The sequence below is a fragment of the Leptinotarsa decemlineata genome, unplaced genomic scaffold (genome assembly GCF_025532065.1).
Source record: "Leptinotarsa decemlineata unplaced genomic scaffold, Ldec_3_MD MMD2_P_RNA_scaffold_2, whole genome shotgun sequence".
NCBI lineage: Eukaryota > Metazoa > Arthropoda > Insecta > Coleoptera > Chrysomelidae > Leptinotarsa > Leptinotarsa decemlineata.
This window is the reverse complement of record NW_027412529.1, coordinates 14,897,742-14,925,619: the sequence shown is the minus strand read 5'-3', so window position 1 is coordinate 14,925,619 and position 27,878 is coordinate 14,897,742. Positions and strand designations below refer to the sequence as shown.

At 35.6% G+C, this 27,878-nt stretch overlaps 2 protein-coding genes across 3 annotated transcripts in view; one reads left to right on the top strand and one right to left on the bottom strand.

Annotated features, from left to right (window-relative positions):
- LOC111509623 (cytochrome P450 9e2-like) overlaps positions 1–19,636 on the top strand; it is a 29,989-nt gene extending 10,353 nt beyond the window's left edge. For both annotated transcript variants that reach the window (XM_074184180.1, XM_074184175.1), the window contains exons 3-7: positions 655–818; positions 6,074–6,405; positions 7,765–7,969; positions 17,392–17,631; positions 19,132–19,636. In XM_074184180.1, coding sequence (XP_074040281.1) covers positions 655–818; positions 6,074–6,405; positions 7,765–7,969; positions 17,392–17,631; positions 19,132–19,568 — 1,378 coding nt within the window. In that variant the 3' untranslated portion in view covers positions 19,569–19,636. The remainder of the gene's footprint in view (positions 1–654; positions 819–6,073; positions 6,406–7,764; positions 7,970–17,391; positions 17,632–19,131) is intronic.
- Positions 19,637–25,622: 5,986 nt separating this feature from the next.
- The window catches only part of LOC111507903 (juvenile hormone esterase), a 49,964-nt gene continuing 47,708 nt past the window's right edge, over positions 25,623–27,878 (bottom strand). The window contains exon 7 of the mRNA XM_074184063.1: positions 25,623–25,993. Coding sequence (XP_074040164.1) covers positions 25,686–25,993 — 308 coding nt within the window. The 3' untranslated portion in view covers positions 25,623–25,685. The remainder of the gene's footprint in view (positions 25,994–27,878) is intronic.

The window sequence follows — 27,878 nt, the reverse complement described above, 5'->3', positions numbered from 1 at the left end:
ACGGTGAAAAAAAATAATAATATCAAGAGTAAAAAATATAAGTTCCATTGTTCACCATTGAACTGAAATTAAATAGAAAATAATACAGTTTTCACAGAAATAAGCGATGAACATAAGGTAACGTGGTAAGTCTGATGATCGATTCTTTCACACGATCCTAAAAAAAGCTAATAACCAGTTTCTATTCAAAGGACTATCAGAGCTGTTCAATAAAAGGATAATGATTTTAATGTAATGATACAGATTTCTGTAGTTGCGCATACTCAATTTCACATTCTATGAAGTAAAGAGAAGTAAATATTAGTAATAGCAATCATCTGCATTCACGTTTGAAAGAGTTATTATTGTTGAATCGAAACATTAAAAAAACTGTTATTGAAAAATTTGGTTGTTGGTTCAAGTATTCTGGTATCAAACTTAGTTCTTGTGACTTACATCTCCTGATGATGTTTACTTGATAAACGAAAATTGTGTTGAGGGGTAGTATTTTTGTTCTAGTAATGGAATAGTATTTTCAAAAGATGAGTCATTTATTCGAGGAAATATCAAATCTAACAATTTTTATGAAAATAAACTCCTGCATAACTTCCCCATTCATTGACAGTTGTAATGTGTTCATTCTCATGTATATTAATGCTATCGCTTTGTTTCCAGATATCATGGAATCTATCAAATGTCTGCACCTACCTTGGTAATAAAAGATCCAGAACTTTTGAGAAGAATCACTGTTAAAGATTTTGATCACTTCACCGATCACAAAAGTTTTATTGCATTGGACATTGATCCACTATGGAGCAAAAATTTATTTTTTTCAAAAGGTATGTATAGGATTGTTCCTGAAAGAAATTCGAAATAATCTAAATTGATACCATAAATGCTGTTTTCATATTAGTATGCCTAGAGAAGCTATTGATAGTGAAACACGTTAATTACTCCGTTCCGTTAATTACTCAACCGATTTTCAAAAATTCTGTCACCTCAGAGTGTAATAGTAGACGCACCAATAAAGATTCATTATTATTATCAATAACAAATAATTTCCATTCGTGAATGATCAGAATTCGTTGTTTAGTTTTTTCCAAAAATTGAACACAAAAAATTCTACTTACAAATATAACAATTTTAAGTATTCTCAATCGTCGCTGTTGGAGTTTCAACATGTAATGAGTTGTTGAAATGCTTTTACATACAATAGTTTTTTCAAGACTATTTCCGCGTGAAATACCAAAAAAAATTTACGATTTTACCCACTTAGACCCCAATCCCGTGAATATATCGGGATAATAAGTAGAATATGTTACTTTTGAATTTTGAAATTGGTTCAGTTGTTTCACAGTTGATCAATAGTAGCTGATCCGATTTGCATGAGTAAATAGAAAAAAAAAATGAATTAGTATTTCGTTTAGATGAATTCCTTGCTCTAAAATTTTTTTAGTAACTATTTTCAACAGTGACTCTACGAATAATGAGGTAAGATATGGTTATTTTTCCAAAATAATGCTTTATTCATTGTAATATGTAATCGAATCAACAAAGTATTTCTTTCGGGAGTCCTCAAAAACAACAACAACGATTTTGACGATTTTGTTTTCAAATGTATATTTTTTACATATTTTTTAAAATTGGAATTTTCTTTAATACTCATGTAATAAATTCAGTTTTGCGTGGCTTTCCTTGAAAATATACTTCGGATACTGACTGGTGTCGAAATATTACATTATAGAAATTTACTCATCGATTACAGCACCAGAAGTTCTTTTTGATGAATATCAATAATGGAGATACTGAAGAGAAATCATAGATATAAAAGTTGTTCATATATCTAGGTACAAAGGAAAATAAACTTCCTGAAGATTCAATCTGGATAAATAATCTTCTCTAATGAAGATGTAGAACATAATATTAATATATGAGTACATTGATGTCTTCAGCGGCATGAAAAATTAATGTTTTTGAACGATTCAAAAATAACGCCTCAATTCGACAAAATTAAAAAACATAAAAATACGTAGTGTATGTCAAATACCTCTCTGTTTTGAAGTAACCAAAGTCTGTTTTCAGTCATCCCACAGAAAGTAAATCTATGATTATTATATTGCAATTTTTGACTTATGGTGATGCAAATAATGAACCCCCTTAATTTTTTTTCGAACCACAGAAATTTTTTCTGCTGAATTCATGTTCAGTACATTGTTTTGATGCAAGAAATATATTTCTCATTTTTTTCCATAAAATTTTTTCCAGTACCTTTGTTGTTAATTTTTTGCTGATTTTCTTGTTGAATCGAAAACATTGTTATCAAGGTTGTGATTTTTTATATTTCATCATCATTTTTCCCCATCGGTTTTAGTGTTATTTCTATACGTCTTAGCAAAAAACAGATTAAGGCAGAAACGTTAGTCATTTCTGAGAATTTGGTGCCTACTATTTTAGAGTTATAGTAATCATATAGCAATTGGTTCAACATCACCATTTGGGAACACATGAGATATTACACGTTTATTTGCGTCACACGTTGAAGTTACCGGTAAATTTTGATCATAATATACTAATAATCTGCTTGATTTTGATTCAATCAATTCGAGACTTCATTTTCCAAAACATTTGTTTTTTTTTAAATAAAACGAACAATGGATATAATTTTACACTCAGATTTTCAATAACTTTTCCATAAAAATTAACTTAGCCCAAAAATTATTTGAGTTCAGTTATATATGAAGGTCCTGAATTTCATCTTGACAGGTTGATGAACCATGTTTATCAATAGTGTATCCCAAAAACGTAACTTTTTTTCTGGAAGAAGAAACATTTCTTCAATCTCACGCGGAAGCCACATTCCTGTAATTCATCAAACACCTTGTATCCGTTTTTTAAATTTTCTTCAATAGACTTTCCCAGCATCAATAGGTCGCGAAGAAAAGAGGCCACGTTTTGAATATTTACAAGAGTTGTATTGATCATTCTCTGAAATATTCCGGGACACGAAGATACCCCAAAGGGAAAACGATTCATCTGAAATAGCACCTGCCCAACTAGCAACTTTATATTGTTACGTTTTTCCTCGTGGGTTGACCAATGATTGACTACATTGAACAATATTTGAAATTAACGTTATTATTTGAATGTGTATCGCCTTACTAGATCGCTTCGCGTACCGTACTGTAACTTCCACTTGACTATGTCAATATGCTCGTGACTAGAGTTCATATAATTTCATCGAAATCGGTAGCATTATTCTCGCTACATCTAGAGCGGCAGCGAACATAGTACATTGGCGCGCTCTTAGCTACGTCACAATTGGTTTATGATCACCATTGGCGGTCAGCGTTATTTTCTTTAGGGCATGATTTACAACAATATTTTATAATGATTGTGAAAACCTTTCGAAAAAACAAATTATAAAACTATATTTCTCTCAGAAATGTTTTCAATAAGTTCATAAAACAGTTATAAATAGGAAATTGGCACAGTTTCATAAAACAAACACTACAAGACAGCTTTATAAACATTTTGGCAGTTACTTTAAAATTTTTCTAACACTCTTGAGAAGCAATTTCGTGAAGAATTGCATTTCAATTATTTCATAAGAGTTTTTCAGTAATTACAAGTAAGCGTTGTAAAATATAAAATATATCGTATATAACGATAAAATGATAAAGACCCTTTTAATTCATTGCTCGCACCAGTTTCGATTTTAGAGGCTTATCGTTCGTAGTGGGAACACGATAACTGGTTAACAGTAAACATATATGTGTGTATGGAGGGTAAAACTCTCAATTAAGAAACCATGTCAATAATAAGTGAAAGCTGGTAACCGATATCTTGTTGGTTTGGAAATGAAGATTAATTTTTTCACTGAATTTTATAGTTGATTCAGAAACAATTCCATAGACTCAATGAAATACTTACATCGAATGGGGTATTGCGATAACTTGTATTCTGAAAAAGGTTTACAGATATTCTTTAAGTGATTCCTCACGGGATCAGTTTTATTAGGATTGATGGCAATTGGAATTTTTTTTGATAATGAGTCTATACGATCATCCAGATCCCACATCTATACTTCGATTCTGATTGTTTTGAGGATACATTTTTCCCAAGCTTCTTGGTCGACTATTTCCAGAGGCATTTCTTCACTAGAAACACTTTAAAAGTCATGCGATGAATTCTTCAACTTGAGTCCAAACCAACACTATTGGATTCAATTTCCAGTAATAAGGTAGCAACCAAAGAACCGGCATTTCTGTAGACTTCGCCATCTTATCGGTGACATACTTAACGAATTTTGAATCATGACGTTTAGCCAAATTGAAGAGCTTCGCTTTTAACATGGTTGATTCGAAAGTAATATCTGCCTTCCTCCAACACGATGTCGGTAGCTTCTTGACTCGTCTTCTGTGGTAACTTGCATTATCCATTACTACTACGGATCTCTGCGGAAGTTTTACGAGTATGTTTTTGAATCATTCTTCGAATACAGTGGCATCCATTTCTTGATGATACTCCCCATTTTCTTTCAATTCAAACAGCGTCAATACATCGTTCACGCATTCCTTACTGCTCCGTATGTGAGTTCAGATAACGAGCCTTTCCAACTGGAATTTTGAAACCAGTGGACCAACCTTCCATGAAGGCTTGTCTTCCACTTTTGTTGTTCTGTAACAACAGAACAGTGTTCTTGTAATATCTTCCTTAATCTTTTCCTTCTTATATCAGGAAAAGAGCTGTCTTCACGAATAACTGACAAAACTTTATTCAATGAAAGTATTTCATTTTTTATGTGAAAAAAGTGTACTGTTCTCCTAATAGAATTTTTGACTTCTTCATCGATAACCAAACACTATCTGCCAGTGCATACTTCTGGCTCCAAAGAGCTGTAAAGGTTGTTTCATAAGGAAGGACGTGAAAATTAAAAAGCTGATGGAGTTTTCACTTCAGTCTATTGTCTTTCTTCTCATTCTGATTTACAATTGACAAATCGTTCATTATCGATACAGTTTGCATATCCTACATAAATATATTTGCAATATTAGCAAAACGTAGTTGACTTAGTTATAAATGAAAATGATTAATGTACAGGGTGTATATACATAAATAAATATTTAAAAAAATAAGTGCAATTATCTAAAAGGCACTACAGAGCTGTTACTTTCCCTGAGTTCCTCAAGAATTATAAAAATTGTCGATCTATTGACAGCAGTCATACTCGCACATTTTTGCACTATTTCCTCCTTACTTTTAATTTCGAGCGAATATTGTATTCTTGAAGAATACATTGTTTTTTATTTATATCCAATACTGACAGTTTTGAAAACTTCAAGGTTCACGAACAACTAGCTTCCATGTTGTAAAGTTTTTTATTCTACGCGCTCTCGAAGTAAAATGAAGAAAATAACGACTAACCTCTCTACCATGGCCTTTGAACTTTCAACAGAAAATAGAGTAATATTTTCTTCCAATGGAAAAAGACAAGTGGGTATAGTGTGTCTGTTGACGTTATAATTCAAAAGAATATATATTTATAACATAGGTGGCACCATTCCACCGCTTGACTAACAGAATAGTATTTCCAGAATGAGTTTTTTTTTTCCAAACTGTTCATTTCATGGCGAAAACTTCTAATTGCAAGAAAAATATTCCAAAATGAAACATGTGAGATCTGTTTGCTCACTATCTTTCAAAAGTATTTTCGAAATCATTTCTGTGTGCGCCAAACAGAAATGGAGTTCATTTCCACTCATCTTCAATATTTCTCAAAACTTAACAAGAAATATACTAGCATCAAATCGGATGTTTCACATACGTCAAACAGAAAGAATATTTGAAGCACGCATAAAAGAACAAAAGAACATAGACACAGTTTTCAGAATGGAGAAATGACTTCGACGCATGCTACACCTCCATAGAGAGGGACACAACTTCAATCACGAGAGTATGGTCATCATTGAAGTCAACAATAATCAGTATTGAATGAAATATCGAATTTATTTGTATAACTCCTCTCTGGGTAATTTGTCCCTTTCACGTTAGTATATTCAGCTCTCCTCTACTAATATGATTTATAATTTTTTAGGTCCACAATGGCGAAAAATGCGACCTATTCTCAGCCCGTCGTTCACCAGTAGCAAATTGCGAAAAATGTTTGTTCTGATTTCGAAATGCACTGAGGACTTTGTCAATCATTTTCTCAAGAAAGATGAAAAATGTATAGAAATAGAGATGAAAGACGCTTTTACCCGTTTTACTAACGATGTTATAGCCACCTCTGCCTTTGGCGTGGAAGTCGATTCACTTAAAGAACCAGATAATGAATTCTATTCGATGGGGAAAAAGTTAACTGATGTTAAAAATTCCGGAATATTATTCAAGTACATAGGATATCCATTGGTTCCAAAACTCATAAAGGTAAATAAAAAACGCAGTTCTCAACCATCTCCCTAAATAGAAAAACTGAATCAATCTGGTTCTATTCCATGATTTAATGATATTCCAAATAGGAACTCCAATTTCAGTTGGAAATTTTCCCATTCTAATGCAATCTAATGTATATTGAGCACTACGAAAACATAGAATATTATTCTTTGTAAGGCAAGTGTATCGAAACTATTTCTGTATTGAATAGAATCAACATGAATTCATTGTTATGATTCTTTATTCTGGAAAAAGACTCATTGTTATATTTTCACTAAACCGTTTTACAAAAACACAACATGTGTTTCGCATTAGCATAGCTCCTTTAGGCTTCTTCAGGCGGAGTATAGCAAAACACGCAACACGTGTTTTGCTATACTCGCCTGAAGAAGCTATTGTATAGCAAAACAAGTGTTGCGTTTTGTGGAAATGCTCAGTGAAAATTTCACAATGAAGTGTGAAATACGTCATGGATTTGTATCGAGTATCGGCCGATTCCATCACATATAATTAAATAGAACTGGCCAATACGTGATGAAAATCTATATTGAAACTCATTGATACAGTTTGATTTGTATGATTTTTACTATTAAAGGTTTCACAAAAACAGCGACACGTGTTTCGCTATACAATAGCTTTATCAAGCTATTTATTGTATAGCGCTTGTTAAAGCTATTGTATAGCGAAACACGTGTCGCAGTTTTTGTAAAACCTTTTATAGTGTAATAAACTGTATTAATGAGTTTCCATCACATATTTTATGATTCTTTCATCTTATTCACTGACCCTATCGAGGAAAAAAAATATACACGAATTAAATTCATATTATAGCTCGAATAGTCCCAAACCGTATGAGATTGTTCATGTATTTTTCTATATAAGCTTTTAAAACTAGTTGAGCAATGATTCAAACTCACAAAACCCATCACAGAAATACTGACCTACAAAGAATATTTTTATCATTCTGAAATAATGTTGCAGTTAGATTGCTGGAGTTGAATTATATTTTTCTATCGATTGCCAATAGAAAAATTGTGATCCTGTCGATTATAAAAAGTAACTTCGAAGAAAGTGCGTTAATTATGACATCGACTATAGTTCATTCGGTGGATCACACTTGGGAAAACAATCATATTCGTGGGAATTTCTACAGAATGTTATATATTCAACAAAAAGCTGTTGAATATCGTTGCAAAGTTCCGAAAATATTTTCAAAATATTTATATATCCACATGGTTATTTGACTGAACAGATGTTTGACGAATAACCAGTGTAAATTTCAACTCAAAACCGATCTTTGAGAAATTCCCTTATAATTTTCACATCTACGTCCCAAACTGAAATTTGTTACAGTATCTAGGGATAACATACATGAATCCAGCAGCCAACAGATTCTTCTCCGATCTGGTTGATAATACCATAGAAGTCCGGGAGAAAAACAATATAATACGACCTGATATGATTCATTTATTGATGGAAGCGAGAAAAGGAGAACATCACAAAGAGGAAAACTCAGACATAGATACAGGATTTGCCACAGCTAAGAAAGCTGACTTAGGTGAGTATTGGATATTCGTATCATAAAAACCGAAATCAAAAACTTAATATTGTTTTTCGAAAAGTGTAGGACTTTATCACCTGAAATGAATAGGAAATTACGAAAATGAACCTTTCTCCCAGTGGAATGATATAAAATAGATAAAAATTGAATTGGTTCCTTATGAAATTGTCATACTCAAAATAGGTAATAGGTACTTAATGTTTTGTTGGGCTACTTAAAATATGAATTGAAATGAATTAGTATGCGACATCTCACTTTTAATAAAAATGAAATAACAATAGAAATTGTGTCATAGCTACTTTGGTCGTGGTCTGCAGTTTTTTGTCCGACTTTTCGTCTATTACTGCGGTAGACATGATCAGAGGCGATAACATTACAGTCAAAGTGCTCGAGTTGTTGTTTCCATTGTTCCCAACGCACAAACTATAATGATGGTATTTGACTCCGGTTTTATATTATCATAGGTGGGCGTGGCTCAATTTCTTTGACCGTGTTTGTGATCAATTGAGGACAGGTATCCAGATTTAATTATTGTTCATTACCTTTTTTTATTGAAAGTATCCCTGTTTTTGAATTTATATTGCCTCTATATATACTATTGTATAGTAGTTTTGAATTCTATAGGGTATTACTGTATCTTCGAATTAGATAATGAGAGTTCCTTTTTTCGAGACTATGTTCGGCGACATCTGATTGTCAGTTTATCCGAAGCGACAATTCCTTTGGTATTCCACAAGGCACCGTCCTTGGTCCTGTACTCTTCAATATATATTTGAACGACCTATTCAAATTGAATTTAGAGGAAAATGTGATGAGATCTGCTGATGACACCGCAGTATTCTACAAAGTCAAAACTTGGGATGATTTGAAAATTGTAGTAGAACGAGACTTCAGAATTATCCTTGAATGGTTTGACGGGCAACTACTGACAGTAAATAAAGGTAAAACATACTTCATTCCCTTCACTTCCTACTCCAAAACATGCCTAATTTTGACACCATAGACATCAAACGACCTAATGGAGTTGTGAGAATTAAAAGGGCAGACAGTTATAAATACTTAGGAATCTATCTCGATTATAACTTGAAATGAAACGTACATGTTAATTATGTAGTAAAGAAATTGAGGAGTATTCTATACAGGATGAAACACTATTCGAATATACTCACCAAATATTATACTAGGTCAAATGAAAATATTATACTAGGCGCTAATCGAGAGCCATCTCAGTTATGGAGTCATTGCTTGGGGTGCAGTCAATAAAACGTTTCTCATAAACTTGGAAAAAATGCAGAGAATGATTCTCAAAGTCATTTTTGAAAAACCGTATACTTACTCTATCGAACAACTTTTTGATGAATCGAAAATTTTGGATATTCGACAATTACATTTTGTGAGCACTGTAGCCTGACAAAATAAATACAAAGCAAGTCTACAAGCCATCAGTCATCCATACCTAACACGGAAAAATCGAACATGTCGCAAGTAGCAAGACCATCAAAAAAACATACTACTAGTTTTTTTTTTACTTAGGTCCAAAACTTTATAATGAGCTGCCAAAAACTTTGAAAAATATACAAAACTCGAGAGTTTTCAAACAAAAAACCAAATTATGGGTTCTCCGAATCCCCCGCCCTCAAATACATCAATATGTTGATGTAAAAAATATCTATTACTTATAAAACTTATTCTTTTTTTTTTAAAGACGTTTCTCTCTGATACATAAGTTTGAATCAGACTTAGAAATGCATTATTTCTCTTGTGATTATGTGTTATTTGGGTTAATTTTTCTATAAATATACAGCTTATAGTTAAGCATCTCACGCTCAGGGTTTACCTTTTGTGAGTTATCTTAATTTATTTGCAACGCATACTAATTCTGTGTAACTGTGTAACTTGTTTGTGAATAAATTGAAAAAAACTAGTACCTATACTTCTTTTCGTCGTTTCAGTGTGGACTGACCCGCAGCTACAAGTGATAAGGTATACCCCCGGTGTTGCTAAAGGTTCTCTGGGGCTGATTTCCGACTTTCTCTGATATTGGTTTCACGTCGTGTTTCTCTAAGATTGTCCCAATCCGGTCTGTACCATTTTTAACATAGGGAAGTGGAACTTTTCCCCTAACTAGCCTAGCTGGGGTTACTTCAGCATTCTCTCCTTTGCTATACCCATTTCCTTTGAAGGCATTTTTCATATGATTTCAGAAGTGGGTTTTCAACTGATATTATGTTGCAGCATAATGAGGTACTTCTTTATCATGTCGAAAAATCGAAAAGTATCTGATAAGAATTAAAATACTCATCAATATTGTTTACACAACTTCTGTTTGTGGAAAGTTTATAGCGCTCTTTTGACGACGAGTGATGTAGGTTAGGTTAGGTTCAAAGTGAGTGGGTCTATTCGACCCTCCACCGCAACCCGGAAGAGTTTATTGTGGCTCACACTTATTCACACTCGACCAAATGAACCCAGCTTCCTAACGAAGCCGATTAGTTTGTATGGTGAGTGGTCTTCAAGTCAGATGGTAAGAGTACGTCTCTGCCGAACTCTGAAAACCTGATTCGTTCCCAGCGGGGCAGACTAAAAGCATATGCTCTGCTGTTTCATCGTTAAAGAGGTAGTCGGATTGTCAAGATGCAAGATTTCCACCTTGATACCCGCGACAACCTGTCCATATGAGGGTTTTTGCACATCAGCTACACCTGACGAAGCCTTAGATTCAACCGTGCAGGGCTTTTTCGCCTCTGGTTTTGGTGAATCATTTGAACGCAAACGTTTGCTAACCTTCTCATGGGGGTTTGTTCCTCCACCTGAGACAGATTCTGCGTACACCGCTCAAGGCGGTTTCATAAGGTACCTCGCTCTTGAGGAGACGACCCAGTCGTCCACCAAACCTTTTTTTTAGGATCAGTTATTGGATCAGGAGTTGGAGAGTTGAGAAGCTCTCGCTCCTGATCTAAATTTACAGAGAGGTCAGTTGCTCGACATCCAGCTGATAGGCACAGTGTCATTCTCTCGGCACAGATACACACACCTCAGGATAAGGCCATCTTTGGGATGCCATTCAGTTAGGGAATAATAGAACCACAAATGATGCTGTCATTCCCGTATCTAGCGAGGCTACGTGAAAGCAGGCATTCGATGGCCGGTTCGCTCAACCCCCACATCTCCCAATGCACTGCAGTGGATAGACCAGCCCCTCCACTTTTTTAGCCCCGCCCCCTCAGTCAATCAGAATTAAGCACCCCCTCCACTTTTTTTAGTCCCGCCCCCTCAGCCAATCAGAATCAAGCACCCCCCTCCACTTTTTTAGCCCTGCCCCCTCAGCCAATCAGAATCAAGCACCCCTCCACTTTTTTCATCCCCTGCCGCCTCAGCCAATCAGAATCAAGCACCCCTTGACCGCAACAGGTAATCAGTGTGAAGCCCCGCCCCTTCCGCACATGGTCAACCAGTCACGGATCCATCAACTCCCCCAGTTGTCACCTATCGCACCTATGCACCTGCCAATGCACTCGCCAAAAACAGCATGCACCGTAGTTCAGGCAGTGAAAGATGAACAAGGACAGCCAACCCGCCTGATTTCAGGGAGACTTTTAGGTTCAAAGATACGCCGTGCTCTCTCACCCAACGTTTTAATAATACATCTCTCTTTTGTTGTGACCTTTCTATGTATTTTTATTTTCTGTAGACTCTGTGGTTCAATATACCATCTGCACATTTGTTCACAAGTACATCCAAGAATGCTGAAATCAACTATCAAAGATAGTTTTAGGTCAGCTAGTGACCTCAGAGATTCTTCAGCAATACCCTGAGTATACCGGATTTCTTGTAGCTGTGGTTCGTTTCTCATTGGAATAACGAAAAAAGGTATAGGTATCCGTCTTTCTGAACAAAAGAGAAATTGTCGCCTCGGACAAACCGACCAATGCTCTCAAAAAAAGGCACCCACATTATCTCATTCGGAAATACAGGTATACCCCATAGAACTCAAAATTACTATCCAAAAGAATATAAGAAAATAAGAAAGCAATAGAAATTCAAAAATACAAGAATAATTTCAATAGGAAAGGAGAGGAAATGAACATTAATGAAATCTGGATACCTGTCCGTTCATTTTTTCAATTGGTTCTTTGTGGCTTCATTGAATATATTTTGTAAATATATTCTTCATAACTTTTTGGATACCTCAGTCATGAAACTTGATACTTCTCCAGAATAAATATGGTCTTCAACCCCTTTTCTATTGAACAGCTTTATATTCAACACATATTGGTTAGTGAATCTTTGGTGGATCACATCATACATAGAAATTCCAGCTTTCTGTGACTTGAACTGAGTAGCATCCACGGCTAAGCATACACAATTGTTAGTTTTATATGAATTTTGGGGGCAACTGCGTTCGATTGGAAACTCCACAAAAACTTAAGTTTTCAAATAATAGAAATTGAAACATCCCATGGAATCATTGTTCATAAAACCCAGGAATCTCATCCAAAAGAATAATAGCAGAATAATAGCAGAATTTAACCTTTCAACCTGTAGTGTTTGATTGATAAAATGTATACACATAATGTGTGAAAATAGTTTCCATTTCAAACACTGTAAACATTGTTGAAACATGAAAAACATGTTTTGATATAATATAAAAAATGTTCTTTCCAATACTGTTTCGGTCCTTTTGTAAATAACTTTACCAAAATTCCAGGATTTGTAGAATTTTCGATAATTACTACTGTTGAGCTAACAAAATCACTTCGAATTTCTATATTTATTTCCAGGTCATACCTCCAGGCTAATGTTATGCTAATTTTGTACCCTATTCCAAAATGTTTTGCTTTTATTTTGACAGAGATGTCATGCCTATCGAGCTCTAAGTGACACTAGCATTACCCAAACACTTTCTTGAATCAGACTACGTCATAATTTTAGACATATTTGAGGCTCTAATTACTTATTGTTATCGATTTTCTGAGCGTAGTTTTTTATTCTATTGATTCTGCTTATTATCTACCGACTTTTGAAGTGTTGTTTTTTTAAATGGGTTCTGCTAGCTAAACAGTTAGGCTTCATTTTTTAGAAAATTTGAACTTGCAATAATTTTGAAGTCATTTAGGTTTTTTCATCCTGATATTGAACTTTGTTTCGCTCTACGTTTGAAATAAATATTCGAGTGACAACCTATGCATACGTGATAGAGGCGAAATGTTTTGGAATAATTCTTCGACTGTGGAAGAGAAAGGAATAAACTGAGAATCTTTCATTTATTTCACACTTCTGTCATCTCCCTCGCCCACATTCCTTGACTCATTTATGGATTCTACTAGCTTTACCATTGAACTGGCAAAATCAATTCGTAGTTCTCAATTTTCTGGAAAATTCGAACGAAATCATTAGTGTTTTGAAAAAGTTTTGCTCCTCATTTGAATTGAATATTTGGGTGAATACCTCATACACACTTGGAGAAACAGTGATGAATGGGAATATGAGTCTAAAATTTGAAGAATATTCTCAAACAATTATTTTCACATATTCTGTGTGTGTCTGAGGTGATCTCTCAAATATTCAATTCAAACGAAAAGCAACAATAGCATATTGAAAGATTTTTATCGAACCCATAGATTTACAAAAAAACAACTCATGAAAGGGGGCGATGATGAAAAAAATTCAATATATTTGTGTCTCTTCAACACCCCATGTGCTGAGGTAGCCATCTAAATATTTAATTCAACGGAGAAGCAAAAAACTGATCAATAGCGTAATGAAATACTTATTGCATAATTAAAATTAACAAAAAAGACAGATTTCGATTTAGTTTTTGCAGCATATCGATGAAGCTAGAAGAACCTACTGGTTCGGAACAAACAACATATGGTTCACAACAGCCTAAAACGAGCTTGAAATTCCCAATACAAATTTTTCTGGACAATAATTGAAGAACATTCAGCATGTGTGTTTTGAGTAATTACCCAAATATTAATTTCAAATGAGGGACTAATACGGTAATGAAGAAGCTTGAAATGAAAGTAAAATGATTGCAAGTTAAAACTTTCCAAAAAGTTTAAAGATTTGGATCTGTTTCTGACAGCCTAACGGTAAAGCAAGCAAAACACACTATTTTTCCTAAACATCAAAATCCAGCGACGAAGGGTCATAGGAGCTTAAACGGACCTACAATTCTCAATACATTTTCAATACTATCGCGTGTGTCTGAGGTAATCATTCAAATATCTGATTCTGACAAGGGGAAAATAATCTCAATATCGTAATAACAGGGCCTGACATAACTCAGAAATTTCAAATTATACAGAGAATGAACAATTTTGATTTGGTTCTGTCAGCTTAAAGGTGAAACCATTCCTCAAAAATATTTGCTTCCTTGTTCTTATGAGAGTCAACATTGTAGTCCTCAAGTTTTTTTCCACATAATTTCAAAGAATTCGGAACCCATCCTTTACTTCCTCCGCAATACACAATGATTGGTCGCGATCTTTTCTTTGCAGGCATGTTAGGCGTACACATTCTCGAACCATCAGTCCACCCTTTCGTAACTGTGTCGTGAGTGTCATACCAAGTTTCATCCAAATAGAGAATTTGCCGTTCTTGTCTATATTTATCTATTTGTTCTAAGTATATTTTACACAATTCCACTTTTCTTCTGCTTTCCATAACTGCTTGACGTTTGTTTATTATTTTAAATATAAATACTAGTTTCTTTATCAAATTCTGGAGAGTTTTGTTACAGCAGCTCATGTTATGGCCGGAAGCATTCAATTCCTTTCTTATGATTCCAGTTGTAGAAATCTCAATGTTTTTGTAACAGTCGTAAATTGTTTTTTTCAACGATCTAAAGGTTTTGGTAATCCCTTGTCATATCGTGTCTTCCGTTCATAAGGTTTGTTTTTGACTATTTTACTTACAGTTGAGAATGGAATTTCGATCAAATCTGATGTTGCTTGTAATATTTTGTTTCCTTGAATCCAAACTTGAGATGTAGAGTCTTATATACATTGAAACATACTCTCTGTGTTTCAATATTCAAATGCATCCGAATCTTATTCACTGGTATATATCTCTTTTTCGCATTGTTTACCATCGCTATTGGATCCCTACACAGAAAAAAGTCTGCGTTGTTATCACACTCTTTATTACTATCAGTATATACTTGTCCAGAGACGCCACATCTTAAACAGATAACATAAATTCCAAGTAATTATAACTGCACCGATATCGAATTTCAACACTCACATCGCGATCAGTTCCTGAACTGATCCTGAACCATCCTCGCATTCTATTTGTCGCCGTAACGTGACTTCAAATTTAATTTTATGAGCATGACCAGTCCACGAGGACTAGTTGGCAGCGGCGTTATTGATCTGTATTGGTTTCTTTGGCCTTTGAGATGCCGACATTTTTAACTATTCACAATACAGGTTACTTCGACTACACCTATTCGATTATGCAAGAGAAATTAATATTTGTTATGGTAACAAATGGTGTGTACTCATTTTTTTTTCAAACTTTGTAACATTTTTGTACACTTGATCTCAACAACTACGTTGATACATAAATACATATTACTTACAATTGTATAGGGCAACTTATTACCACTGAAAAAATAACACTTTTCCAAACGCCATTCCGTAGGAGAAAAAAAAAAGGAAAAATCGATGATCCAGTCTGAAAGTCATAGAATTTAGGTATTCAGAACAAAATTCAGTGATATTTAATCATCTGGGATGTATCCAAGACGTCAATTCCAACGAAACATTTTGCTCGTTATTAGCGAACATTCGCAATATCGCGCAGAATTTAATTTTTAATTTTTTTTACCCAAGTGGAGGCACTAAATCACATATTCTCGCCAAATTTTTGTCCTATAGGTACATTTTTGGCAAAATGTATGTATGTATGTAAAAGTATTTGAAATACTCGTCTTGAAATTTTTCACAAACCCTGAGATTTGGTGAGGCTTAAATATTGAAAGAAAGCATTTTATTTTTCAAAATGGGTATGTTTTCCATGTTTGAACAATTTTTTCAGTGCTGAAAATGTAAACTATTCCATCATGTTATTTGTAATAATTTTTTTCCACTGAACCCCTATAAATTAAATGATTCAAATAAATCATTTTACTTTTTGGATAGTACGCTTGGGTTTATATAACAGAACTGAAAACTTCCATTTCATTTGGTGATCCAAATGTCCTCAGAAACATTGACAGCCTAGAACAACATGATTTCTGAATTTGGTCATCATCCATAGACCTCCTGCAGAAGAGAGGCAATAATATCAATAGTAGCTCATAATGGTCGACATAATAGATAAGATATTTGAGGCCAGTAAATCGTTGGACAAATCTTCGTGAATTCTATAATCATTATATACCTAACCTAACCTAACCTAACCTAACACTTTTTCTAGTGTAGTGATTCCAATAGCGATGGTGAACAATGCGAAAAAGAGATAACAGTGAATAAGATTCGGATGTATTCGAATATTGAAACACAGAGAGTAAGTTTCAATGTATACAAGAATCTACATCTCAAGTTTGGTTTCGAGGGAAACTAACTTACATTACATATATTCTGTCAATATTCAAGCCAACAAAACCACTCAAACAAGAATTTTCGCCAACTCGTTCGAAGATACATGGAGTTGATAGAAATTCATACAGCCAGAAATGTACAGAAATCAATAGAAAGATAGAGAAAATTACCATTAACTGTATCTCTCTACCCATTTCGAATTGAACACGAATTAGGCCATTCAATTTAATCAATATGAAAGAAGACACACCCACCAACGATAAAATAAAATAGGGAACACATTCCGGTTATTTAATATCTGGTGTGACGAAAACTGGAGCACTTTGTAAGTTGTTTCATGGCATTTGACAATACCAACAGCAGTCGTAGTCGAAGCGTGAGCCATAAAAAACTGCCGATGCCGGCCATAAAAACGAAAATAGCTCTGACAGTGTATCATCAATCTTGTAAGCAATAACACGAACCTTCGAATTCCAACAGACGACAATTCGAAAAAACAAACATTTTCAGCTTTGTAAAAAGTTATCACCTGCCTTGAAAGTTCATACTGATAGATCTATTATCATATCTGCAGCGCATTTACACAATGAAAAAACTGAAAACTTATATATGTTCCTCATTATGAATATGCCAATAGTGCAGAGAGAGTTCTATCAAAAAGTTGTTGAATGAATAAATCAACGGCAAAAGAAGTTGCACTGTTGCTTATAAATCCTCCATAACAAACTACTAGCTGAGAACTGAAAATGTTCTTGTGTCAATTTATTGAGTACCACTTCTAGTAGACATGCCAAAGAATGCTGAGCTACTCGTTGTTTTTTCTATTCTAGAATATATGTCGAAATATAGAATTGGTTTCGTTTTTTTCAGGAAAAGGGCAAGCCACTGAACTAACAAACTCTGATATCACAGCTCAGGCTTTGCTATTTTTCTTTGCCGGGTTTGATACGGTGTCTTCGCTCATGTGCTTCATGTCCCATGAGTTGGCTATCCATCCAGACATCCAAACGAGACTAAGAAATGAAATTGAAGACACACTGGCGGAATGTGGAGGAAAAATAACATATGAAGCATTATTGAAAATGAAATATATGGATATGGTTATATCAGGTAAGAAGACAATCGTAATTTATATTTTCTGTATTTCTGATTGACTGATACCATTCAATAAAATGCCAAATAATTTTGGCACAGTATAGAGAAAAAATGCAGTACAATTAAGAAAACAATACACGACAAAAAAAAATAAATAATGTTACAAACCGAAAAATTTGAAATTGGACGAGTTCAGAAAAAAAAAATCAGAAGAATTTGAAGAAACGGGTTTTGATAGGTGTTCAATCCGTAACACTTTAGAAGAATTTTTTTAAAAAATTGAACATTTCTTGTTGAACTTCATAAGAAAAAAGATTTCATATCACTCCTTAATAATTTTGATATATCAGTCATGAATCTAGTACAAAAATTGAAGAAAAAAGCCCGGTCTGTTAGGCCGTGGTCGAATGGAACATGCAGTAACAAACGTTTCGTCTGCTACTACGACAGACAGACAGACAGTGGTATTTTCGTTGACTGCTAGGATGAATATTATATCTCGAAGTCTCAGCAACGAGTGACCGGGGAGCTTCGTGTTTCCTCGTATTCATAATTTCAGAAGCTGATGGGGGTGATGTAAGGGATGGCGGTGGGAGTGGATTTGAAGATGTTGGTAGGAGTGAGATGTCCATGTAAATGCTCATTCCTGAGTGGCCCGCACTTTTCCTGGGTTGTTCAGATTGGTCCACGTTGATGACAGATACGCTGCTGGTGAAAAGTCGATGAAAGCTATATTTCAGTGCATTACTGACATTATTGAGTACAAAACATCACGTTCTGTCAACCCGTATACCTTCTTTTTCACTGTTGGAATTGTTGGGATACTTGTAGTTCTCAATGGCCTTCCTATGAAATAATTCGTGTTGATGCGTTGATTCGGAAAGGACGGTAGTTTAATGTACTTTTAACGTGATCTGTTACTGCTAGGACATGCTTTGCGATTGCGGATTTCTCTGACTACATACGGTGGCATCCGGGTAACCTAGTGCGGAGGTATTAATGCTGCATCCCAACGATCTCAACAGCAGAGAAAGAAGGTATACGGTTCAACATAACATGATATCCAGTACTCAAGGAAGCAAAATAAAACTCCGATAAATATCCCAACAGCAACGTAGCCATCAACACCATGGCCAACCCATCAAGAGTGTGAACTGATCGGAAGTGAGCATCTGCATGAAACACCGTCATCCCCAACACCCTTTGAAATTTTAAAACGATTGAACACGAGGTGCGCCAGTCAGTCGTTGCTGACACTTCGGAATATAACCTCTGTCCTCTTAGTCAACGCACATACCACCGATGACATCTGGCGCAGTAGCAGGCGAAACGTTTGGTACTACAAGTTCCATGTGACCATAACCTAACAGCTCAAAATTTGTTTTCATTAAGTATACTTTCAACTGTGAGAGCTCATGTTCTTGTATTATAATCAAAATAAGGTCTGCACAACTCACAATAAATGGAATTGGTGAGTTTTTATAGCCGTCATTGATTCATTCAATTTTATTTTAGAATCTTTGAGGAAATGGCCAAGTACTGTATCAACAGACCGAGTTTGTACGAAACCTTATACGATAGAGGCAAAGAATGCAGATGAAAAACCACTACATATCGAAAAAGGCATAACACTGATGATCCCTATGGTAGGAATACATTATGATCCCAAATATTATCCAAATCCAGAACGTTTTGATCCGGAGAGATTTAGTGATGAAAATAAAGGAAAAATCGACCCCTTCACCTATATGCCCTTTGGACTGGGACCAAGAATCTGTATAGGCTCTAGATTTGCTCTTCTAGAAACGAAACTGTTATTTTTCCACCTCTTATCGCATTTTGAATTAGTTCCTGTAGAGAAAACTCAAATTCCACTGAAACTGTCTACATGGACTGTCAACCTAATGGCAGAAAATGGGTTCTGGCTGGGCCTGAAACGATTGCAGAAATAAATTAGTTATTTTTCAAAATTCCAACTATCACTTGAAAATTGTTATAATTAATATTAATATTACTCATAGTTCAATATATATATATATATATATTATGCAGAATGCAGAGTGGTTGAACAGAATCCTTATGAGAAACTGCTCGGGGGCAATGCCCGATACTAAATATACATATAAACGCGTACAGTCACTGCTAATTATCAAGTGCTACCGACCCCTCGGTCGGTACCACCACAACCGCTATGTCTCTACATTTTAAATCTGTAATATCTTCGAGAATATTATTTCAAATCACATACTGCAAAAGACCATACTGATCTTTATTGAATACACACATTATTTTAGGTACTCAATTCCACATGAATTATTGCTGTATTGCTTAAAATCGCTTCGTAAATGAGCTATTATTTCTCGACGATAAAAATGGTTATTGTGGGTTATCCCTAAGAGATAGCATATACCATCGCGAATTTTTTGGACCGTCTTAAGGTACAATACTGTAGTACATTTTTTATCTATCTCGTAAGGTTCAGCCAGCGTTTGCAATGTGAGCACAAAAAATATGTTTATTTACGACATCACATTGGAAACATCTGGAATTATCAGTATTTCAGTATGTTTCCTTCCGAGTGTATCAGCGTCCGGGTGAACAATATCGCCTGATTCCTGTCAGGGTTTATAATGATTTTCCAAAGGTTGGCTCAATCCTCTAGTCTGTTCGCCTGCTGTTGCAAGTATCTAGTAACCGTTTGTTTCGAGTAGCCAAAATTGCTCATTTCAGCTAATAGACGTCATGTCTGTCAAACGCCTTGGAGACGTCAAGGAATATCATTTAAGGTTGAAACCCTCTATCGCGAAGTCTACTATCCTCAGTACTTGCAGCTCTGTCGAGTGTTCGGGTCTGAAACCAAACTGTTCACCTAGTAAGATTCCAAGTTCACTGGTTCGGTCTTCTATTCTTTTCAAGATGACTCGTTCTGCCATTTTGCTTATGGAATGGGTTAAGCTTATTGGCCAATGGAAATATGTGATTCTTCTTTGGCTTCGGGATTTGACTGACCGTTGCCTCCTTGCGTTATTGCCGCTCTACCCTTCCTTGGTAGAACTTTCAGTGCCGGTTTAGTATCTGGTCCGGGCCTGGGGCTTTTTGAGTGGCTAGGCACCTCACGATGCCTTTCACTTTCTTGTGTGATGTCGGTATCAGGGGTTGTGCGTTGTCCCTTCGTTGCCTTCTACTTCGTCCGTAAACGAGACGCACTGTCGCACTGTCTTTCGAAGTTGTCAACAAATGCTTCCGCTTTCTCTTTGGTCCGTGTAGACGATTCCTTGCTAGCCGTGTATAGGCAGACATGGTTTTTGGTGTCCCTTCCTAAGAACTTTCTGCATTCTCCATGCAGATTGATCTTCGGTGTCGAGATCTTCCAGACGGATTGTCCATTGTCGGTCTCGAATTGCACACAGCCTTAGCCGCAGGATTCTGTCGGCTCTGTGCGTACTCCTTTTGTCCATTGGAGCGCGTGTCCGTTTTTATCTTCTCTTCAGGCGTCTTCTGATCTTGATCCGGTGTAATGTGGTCCTCCAAATTGAAGTACGCAGCTGGGACTTCCCGCGCGCTTCTCTCCATAGTTTGGATGATCGCCTGTTGTAGCTGCGTTGTGGCATTCTCGAGATCAGTCCTTGTTTCAATGCGTGGGATATCTCCTATCGCGTCGTGAACGATGCGCTAAAATCTGCTCCAGTTGATGATTCTCTTTGTCGGATTATCTGGTTCCTCTTCGCCTGTTTCTATTGCGAGCAGGACGGATTGTGGTCTGACGATTCTTCGTCTAGTACTTCCATCTCCGATGTAGGAATGTTTTGCACTATAGCGACGTCGAGAATGTCTGGGACTTGTTCTTCTCGTGAGTAGTGCGTTGGGGCTTCTGGAGCTACTTTCGCGGTGTCCTTTGATTTTTCTAGCAGCCTGGCTAGTTGCCTGCCTCTTTGATTTCCGTTCCTGTAGTTCCAATCGCCTGACTTCGCATTGAAGTCGCCTTTGTTTACCGTTGGATGGTGATCTGGGAACATTTCTGTTATGTCGGTTCTCTCTAGTATTCTCTGCGGAGACAGGTACATCGACAAAATCCTCAGCTGTTCGTAGCGTTTCAGTTTCACTCTGACCGCTACTGCCTATCCGAAGTATAGTTCCGGATTTCTATCTTCATTATGCGCTAGTTTTTTCTTCATTAGTACAGCCGCGCCCCCTGCGGCGTGGCGCCCCCTGGCCTGTCTTTTCTATGAGTATTGTATCCTGGGATGCGAAAATTCGTGTGGTTTCTGAGCATTGTCTCCTGGAGTACCATGACGGCTATGCTTAGCCATGATAGCACTTTCAAAAGCTCATTATTTTTTTCTGTAACGCTGTTTATGTTCCACGATCCGATTTTTAGGTTTTCTGGAATCCGTGCTGGCATTATTGGTTTCCGGGTGCTGCCAGTAGTGCAGTTGGTACCGCTTGCACGATCTTCTGCTGGTCGATCGAAAGTTTTGAACTCATTTCTCCGAGATATGATTATTTATAGGTCATTCGAGTACTTTCACCTATCCCCTCTTTCCACTCTCCGCTGCATCACTTTCAGTGGGAGCTGACCATTTGGCTAGAGTTGGTCATGTTTCGCTTGATTACAGCGTATCTCTACGCTAACTTGGCTAAATGCGTTGTTGGACAACATACATGCGGCTTCTTTGAATTTTCTCCTAAACCAGTGTTCCTCCTTGTGTATGATTTCAGCTTGAGACCACTCGATGGTATGTTGATGAGCCCAAACATGCTCTGCAATTCCTGATATGCTAGTTCCTCGCAGTGTGTGTTTCTAATGCTCGGCAATGCAAAGTTTCAATGGCCTCTTAGTTCCACCCATGTATGATTCTCCGCACTCGCAGGGTATCCGGTAAATACAATTCTTGGAATCGCAGTCCGCGTTTGGTGGCCTAATTTTCGTGAGGCTGCTACGGATACTGTTCCCAGATCTAAAGCAGGTTCTGATGATACACTGGAACCCAATTCTTCTTATCCTTTTCGACAATCCTCTGATGTAAGGAAGTACAAGTACTGGTTGTGGCGACTTCTCTTCCACCAGAGACTATTGCTGTCTTCTAGCCAAAGTCTGTTTCACCACCACTTTGTAGTAACCATTCCGTTGAATATAATTTTTGATGATGCCTAGTTTTTTTTTCGAGACCTTCCTTTGTATTACAGAGCTCAAAAGAACGATTTACTAGAGTCTTGATGATTCCTCTCTCAGTCAATTGATGGTGGTTGGATTCCTGGTTCAGATACTGTCTAATTTCACTGCGTGACTTCCAATGGAAAATATTATAATCAAATATATTTTTCAGGATAATCAAGTAGACAAATTTTCAAAAAAAATCAAATATTTCCGTTTCAAAAGTTACTGATCAGAGAAGAAATATATGACAAGTGAAACACATAAATATGAACAACATCTTGTTCTTTGTTTAATGTTTCAAAATCATTTCGAAACATGGATGAACATTGGAAAATAGTAGATTGTTAACCCGAATGACTTTTTAGAATGAAAATCATCTTACTTTAATGAACGAATTCATGTAAATGTACGAAACGTCAAGTTAGAATTGAATTCCATTTTAATATAAAAAATTGAGATATCTGATCGGTGTAGAGTTATATTTCAAAGTTTGTTGTCGGCAGTTCCACAGCGACTGGCGGTCGGTGTATACTTAGTACTTGGGTCAACACTGTTGAGCCGGTAAGTGAATTCTCAATATTCCCATTAGTCCTTCTGATGAGAAATAAAACCATTGAAAATGAGTCCCAATAGCTAGTAGGCTCACCTGAAGATTGAAGAGCTCCCAGATTTTTCTGAAGCTGATCTAAAAAGGTGCGAGTAGAAAAATCTTTTGAAATGGAAGGTAGATCAATTAGTGATTTGATGTAAGCACCGCGAATGAATTTATGATCGCCGTATCTCTCTTTTAACAAATTCCATGATATCTCATAGTTTTGAGCTGATGATTCAATAGATGAGATGACCTGTGCTGCTTCGCCTGAAAGGCAGCCTTCCAAATAGAATAATTTTGGAATTGGGGGTGTACTACTGTCTTGGTGGACAAGTTAGTTGAATAGGTATTGTTTTCATTGCTAGAAGGATTGGCTTCACCTTTTGTTTGTTCCGCTTGCTGATTAGAAAAAGAAAGCGAAGGGGAATTTAAATTTGGCGCTTCTATATTCATTATAAGTGCCGCATTACTTGTAGATTGCGACTGTGGTTTCCGGGAGTAGCTAGTAGATTTGAGGCAATAGAAAACCTATCAAAATATTGCTCTTCAAAATTTGTGCAATAATCGCTTAATTCTTCCGATTCATCAAGAATTGACTCAAGTTCAGATTGACAGGTTTCGAACAGTTCAAGAGTTGTTTTTATTTTTTCATACGGTTTTTCTAGAGCGGGAAAGTCTTTCGACGGATCAAAGCGCGATAAGAATTTTTCATGATTTGTGAGAGATCGCTGGGCAACTCCACGTTTAGTTTTTCATTGCTTCAGTTTGCTCGACAGATTTTTAATGCTTAATCAGTTACTGAACAAGAAATAGAGAATGTTTATAAGATTAATTATATGGATAGATTTGTTTTGATTGTTCAAGTGTGATCTGATAGACTTAATTCTAATAAAAAATGAATTGATTTAGTGAGAATGGAATATATGAAAAGGATAAGATAGGATAGTTCAAATGACTTACTGTGACCACTGACGATTTTGACGAGATATCGATGCTGCAGGGCGTGAATTCCTTGGATAGATTGATACCCGCTACTTGGGCTGCTGTACGCAAAGGATTTTCAGCACTTGAAATCCTAGAACTGGTATGCTGCTGCTTCGGGGTTGTGCAAGATTGCACTGATGTCGATAGTATGGTGTTTACTGTTCACTTACAGTTTCAAGTGAAAACTTGAAAATTATTATGAATATTTTTAATCAATTTTAAAAATATCCTGCTCGAAGGACCAATGTTTTGACCCACGATTGTTTTATCGCACAAGAATTACATTAACTCTTGTGAAAAGATAGAATGAGAAAAATAACTGGCTAGATGTACTGTAGACAATATTTAATTCTTACTGAACTCTTACAAGGTTTGTAACGTAATGAATGATGTGACAAAATGCAATGTTTCACATCGGTAGTTAGACAAGGGATCAGATTCGTCATTGTAGGGATAGACAGAGGTTTGGATTAACATAGGTAGGAAAGGTCATAATTCCCAAGATAAGAGATACAAGTAACAATTAAGGAATTTAAAAATCTAGCTATTTGTAGCATACAATATTTACGTGAAATGCACTTAAATATACGGGTTGCTTGAGAAAAGACATTCGAAAAGACCAGTACATTAGAAGACCAACTGGAAACCCCCAATTGGGAAACTCTTGGGAATAATGAAAGATTAAATAAATCTGTTTTGTTGTACAGATTTTAGAGCTGGCAACTCTAGGCTAAAGACTAAGAAAATTAAGATTCAATTGAAAAACTTAATGACGATAGCAACATTTTGAGACCGAACACAGCTTATAATCAAAACAAATTGTTGTTGATACACGGATATAACTAGATTCAGTATCAACCCACCAACTGTTGAACAATAAATTTACTGAAAATATGATTTTCATTTCTATTTTATAGAGAATTTGGAGAGAAAATTCACTGATTTTAGCTTTTGGACGGATGAATGTATTCATGAGATCATATTCATCAGAGTAAATGTTACATATCCCATCATTTTTAAAAATTTCTCTCCAAAGTAACCGCCATTAATTTAGAATATACGTGTATTCTGAATAAGCCATTACCTACCTGCTGTCAAACGAGTAATGATTAGTTTAAAAAATGTATGGAGTAGAAAAACGTATATTCCAATACAGCTTGAATACTCGATCTGCTGAATGTCTATGTTTATCTAGTTCAGCGTCTGAAAGAGCTCTTCGAAGCTTTTTCAAGAATATCAATATTTTCCCTCACGCCAACATCAAAATAGCAGTCGATATTCTGAATTTTTATTCATAACAGAGAATGAGTATTATATGATAAAATATCGTATTCTTTATAAATATTTTGCTGTGGCAGGGCTGAGCTGAAAGATATCTTTCCACAATGTCATTCGTTCTGATTCTGGATTTGTTTGCATCGTAAGCTCGCTTCCAATATCCAAAAAATTCACGGAATCTTCTTCAACAGGTTTCCATATAATATTTAAATCGGTTCCTTCAGGGGTTGGATTGCCGTATTTGGCAAAATTGGTCCACATGTTCAAGAATCGCTGCATAGCCTTTGTTTCAAGCTCTCCCATTTCAACATCAGGAGAAACTGAATATTTGAACAAATATCCAAGATCATCAGCATGGCTTACACCTGAAATGAAAATTAGGTTGTTGTAGTTATACAAAACGTTCAATTTCTGCTTTTTTTTTCTCAACTTTGATAATAACACTGAAATTGAATCATTCATAATTCGAATTGAAAAGAATTTAATGATTATGATGTCTATTCAGAGGTGAATGCTGAGATGCGCTCTTATTTCAGAATTAGTTGTAGACCGAGAGGAGCAGTTATAACGTTATCGCAAGATGGTCAATAATATTATCAATTTCAGTCATCAATTAATCCTTGATGGATGATGTTAATAATACTAATTTTTTTGGAAGAAATAAGTGAGGTTATTCATTGACGTATTAAGATTGTGTCAAATTTATCTTCAGCGATGGATTCATCCGGCGACATTGCTTTTTACATATATACTCCAAAAGTGATGTTCAAGTATATGGTTGTTTGAGGTACCTAAGTTAAAGACACTTTTTGAAATATTTTAATAAAGCAAAATAACCAATAGACGAGAAAGAAAAATAAGCATTTCAATATCAATGAAACGACAATTAAAATGTGTTGATAGAAATATAAGCACAAAAGGTTTGTATGATTTCTTTAAAAGTTGAACGTAATTCATGTCTCACTATTAGCCGATCTATATAGGCCAATCTATATAAGATGTTGATAGGTGTGTTTTGTTACCACTTATATTAGATGTTTCATATCAAGTTATTCACACCAAAAGTTGATGGCCGTCTCTTCTTGACATATTTTGATCGAGCAGAGAAAGCGAATAACTTCAAACAGATCGGACAACTCTGTAATAGACCATTGCCAACGAAACGCACCTACAATCACGAGAGAGGATCCATAGATGTGTAATATTTTAAATTATTTGTAAAATATATCCATTTATTTCCTCTAGGCTGACAGTGGGGCAAACGTGATAATTCTAGATTTTCATAGATTGTATCACGTCCAACATATATGTATGTTAATTTCCAGGTTTTGGACCGTATTGGCAGGGGGGTCAGGTATGGCAGGTAATGTACCTACTCTGGTAGGACCGTGCATGGGTTACTGAAGATTTCAAAACACTTATTACAATTTTGATCAAATCATTTGGGCGCCAAGTGGTTTTTGAACCCCTTGCTGTTAACCAACCACCAAAATCAACTACTCAGCAGTCCCTTGCCCAACAAAAATGAATTGTTGAGAGTTATAAAATATATATTACTATATGAAACGATATAGACAACTTACTACATTGATACTGGTCCCTACCTTATATAATTGGGGACTCTTGCAAGAGTACAAAAAGTATAGAGAATATATACTTCACTAGGAAGGAGATATTGGCCTTATTGACATCTCAACAACAGTACCATAACTATCACTATTACTACTATCATTACGAATTATGACTATTATAATGATTATTGCTTTAGTAATGAAAATAAGTAAAATAATTGAAGATTGAAAAAAGAATTATCCTCTACGAGGTACTCATCCGTGATCCTTGTTCTTTAATGCGTTCAATAGATGAACTTCTCCTTTCAAACTAACAGCTCAGTTCGTCTTTCCATTGAATAAGCCACACTGTATCTCAAATGAAGATACAGAAAAAAATTTTCACCTTTCCTGCTTGATAACAAATATACGATATAGCACAAAAACATATCTGAGTGTCGAGTCTTCTAGCACATCAATTACGCTTTTTCCAACAACCGTACAGCAGATACCGATCCAAATTTAATGTTTCACAGTATTGGGCATATACCATACAACAGACATAACCATAAATAACACCAATATTGCATAAGGCACTTTCAATGACTTATCCGTATAATACGATACCTAACAATTTTGTTCATTCATCTGTTTAAAAGAAAATCTGTTTCAAATCTGTTTTTCCTTTAATCAGCTGTCG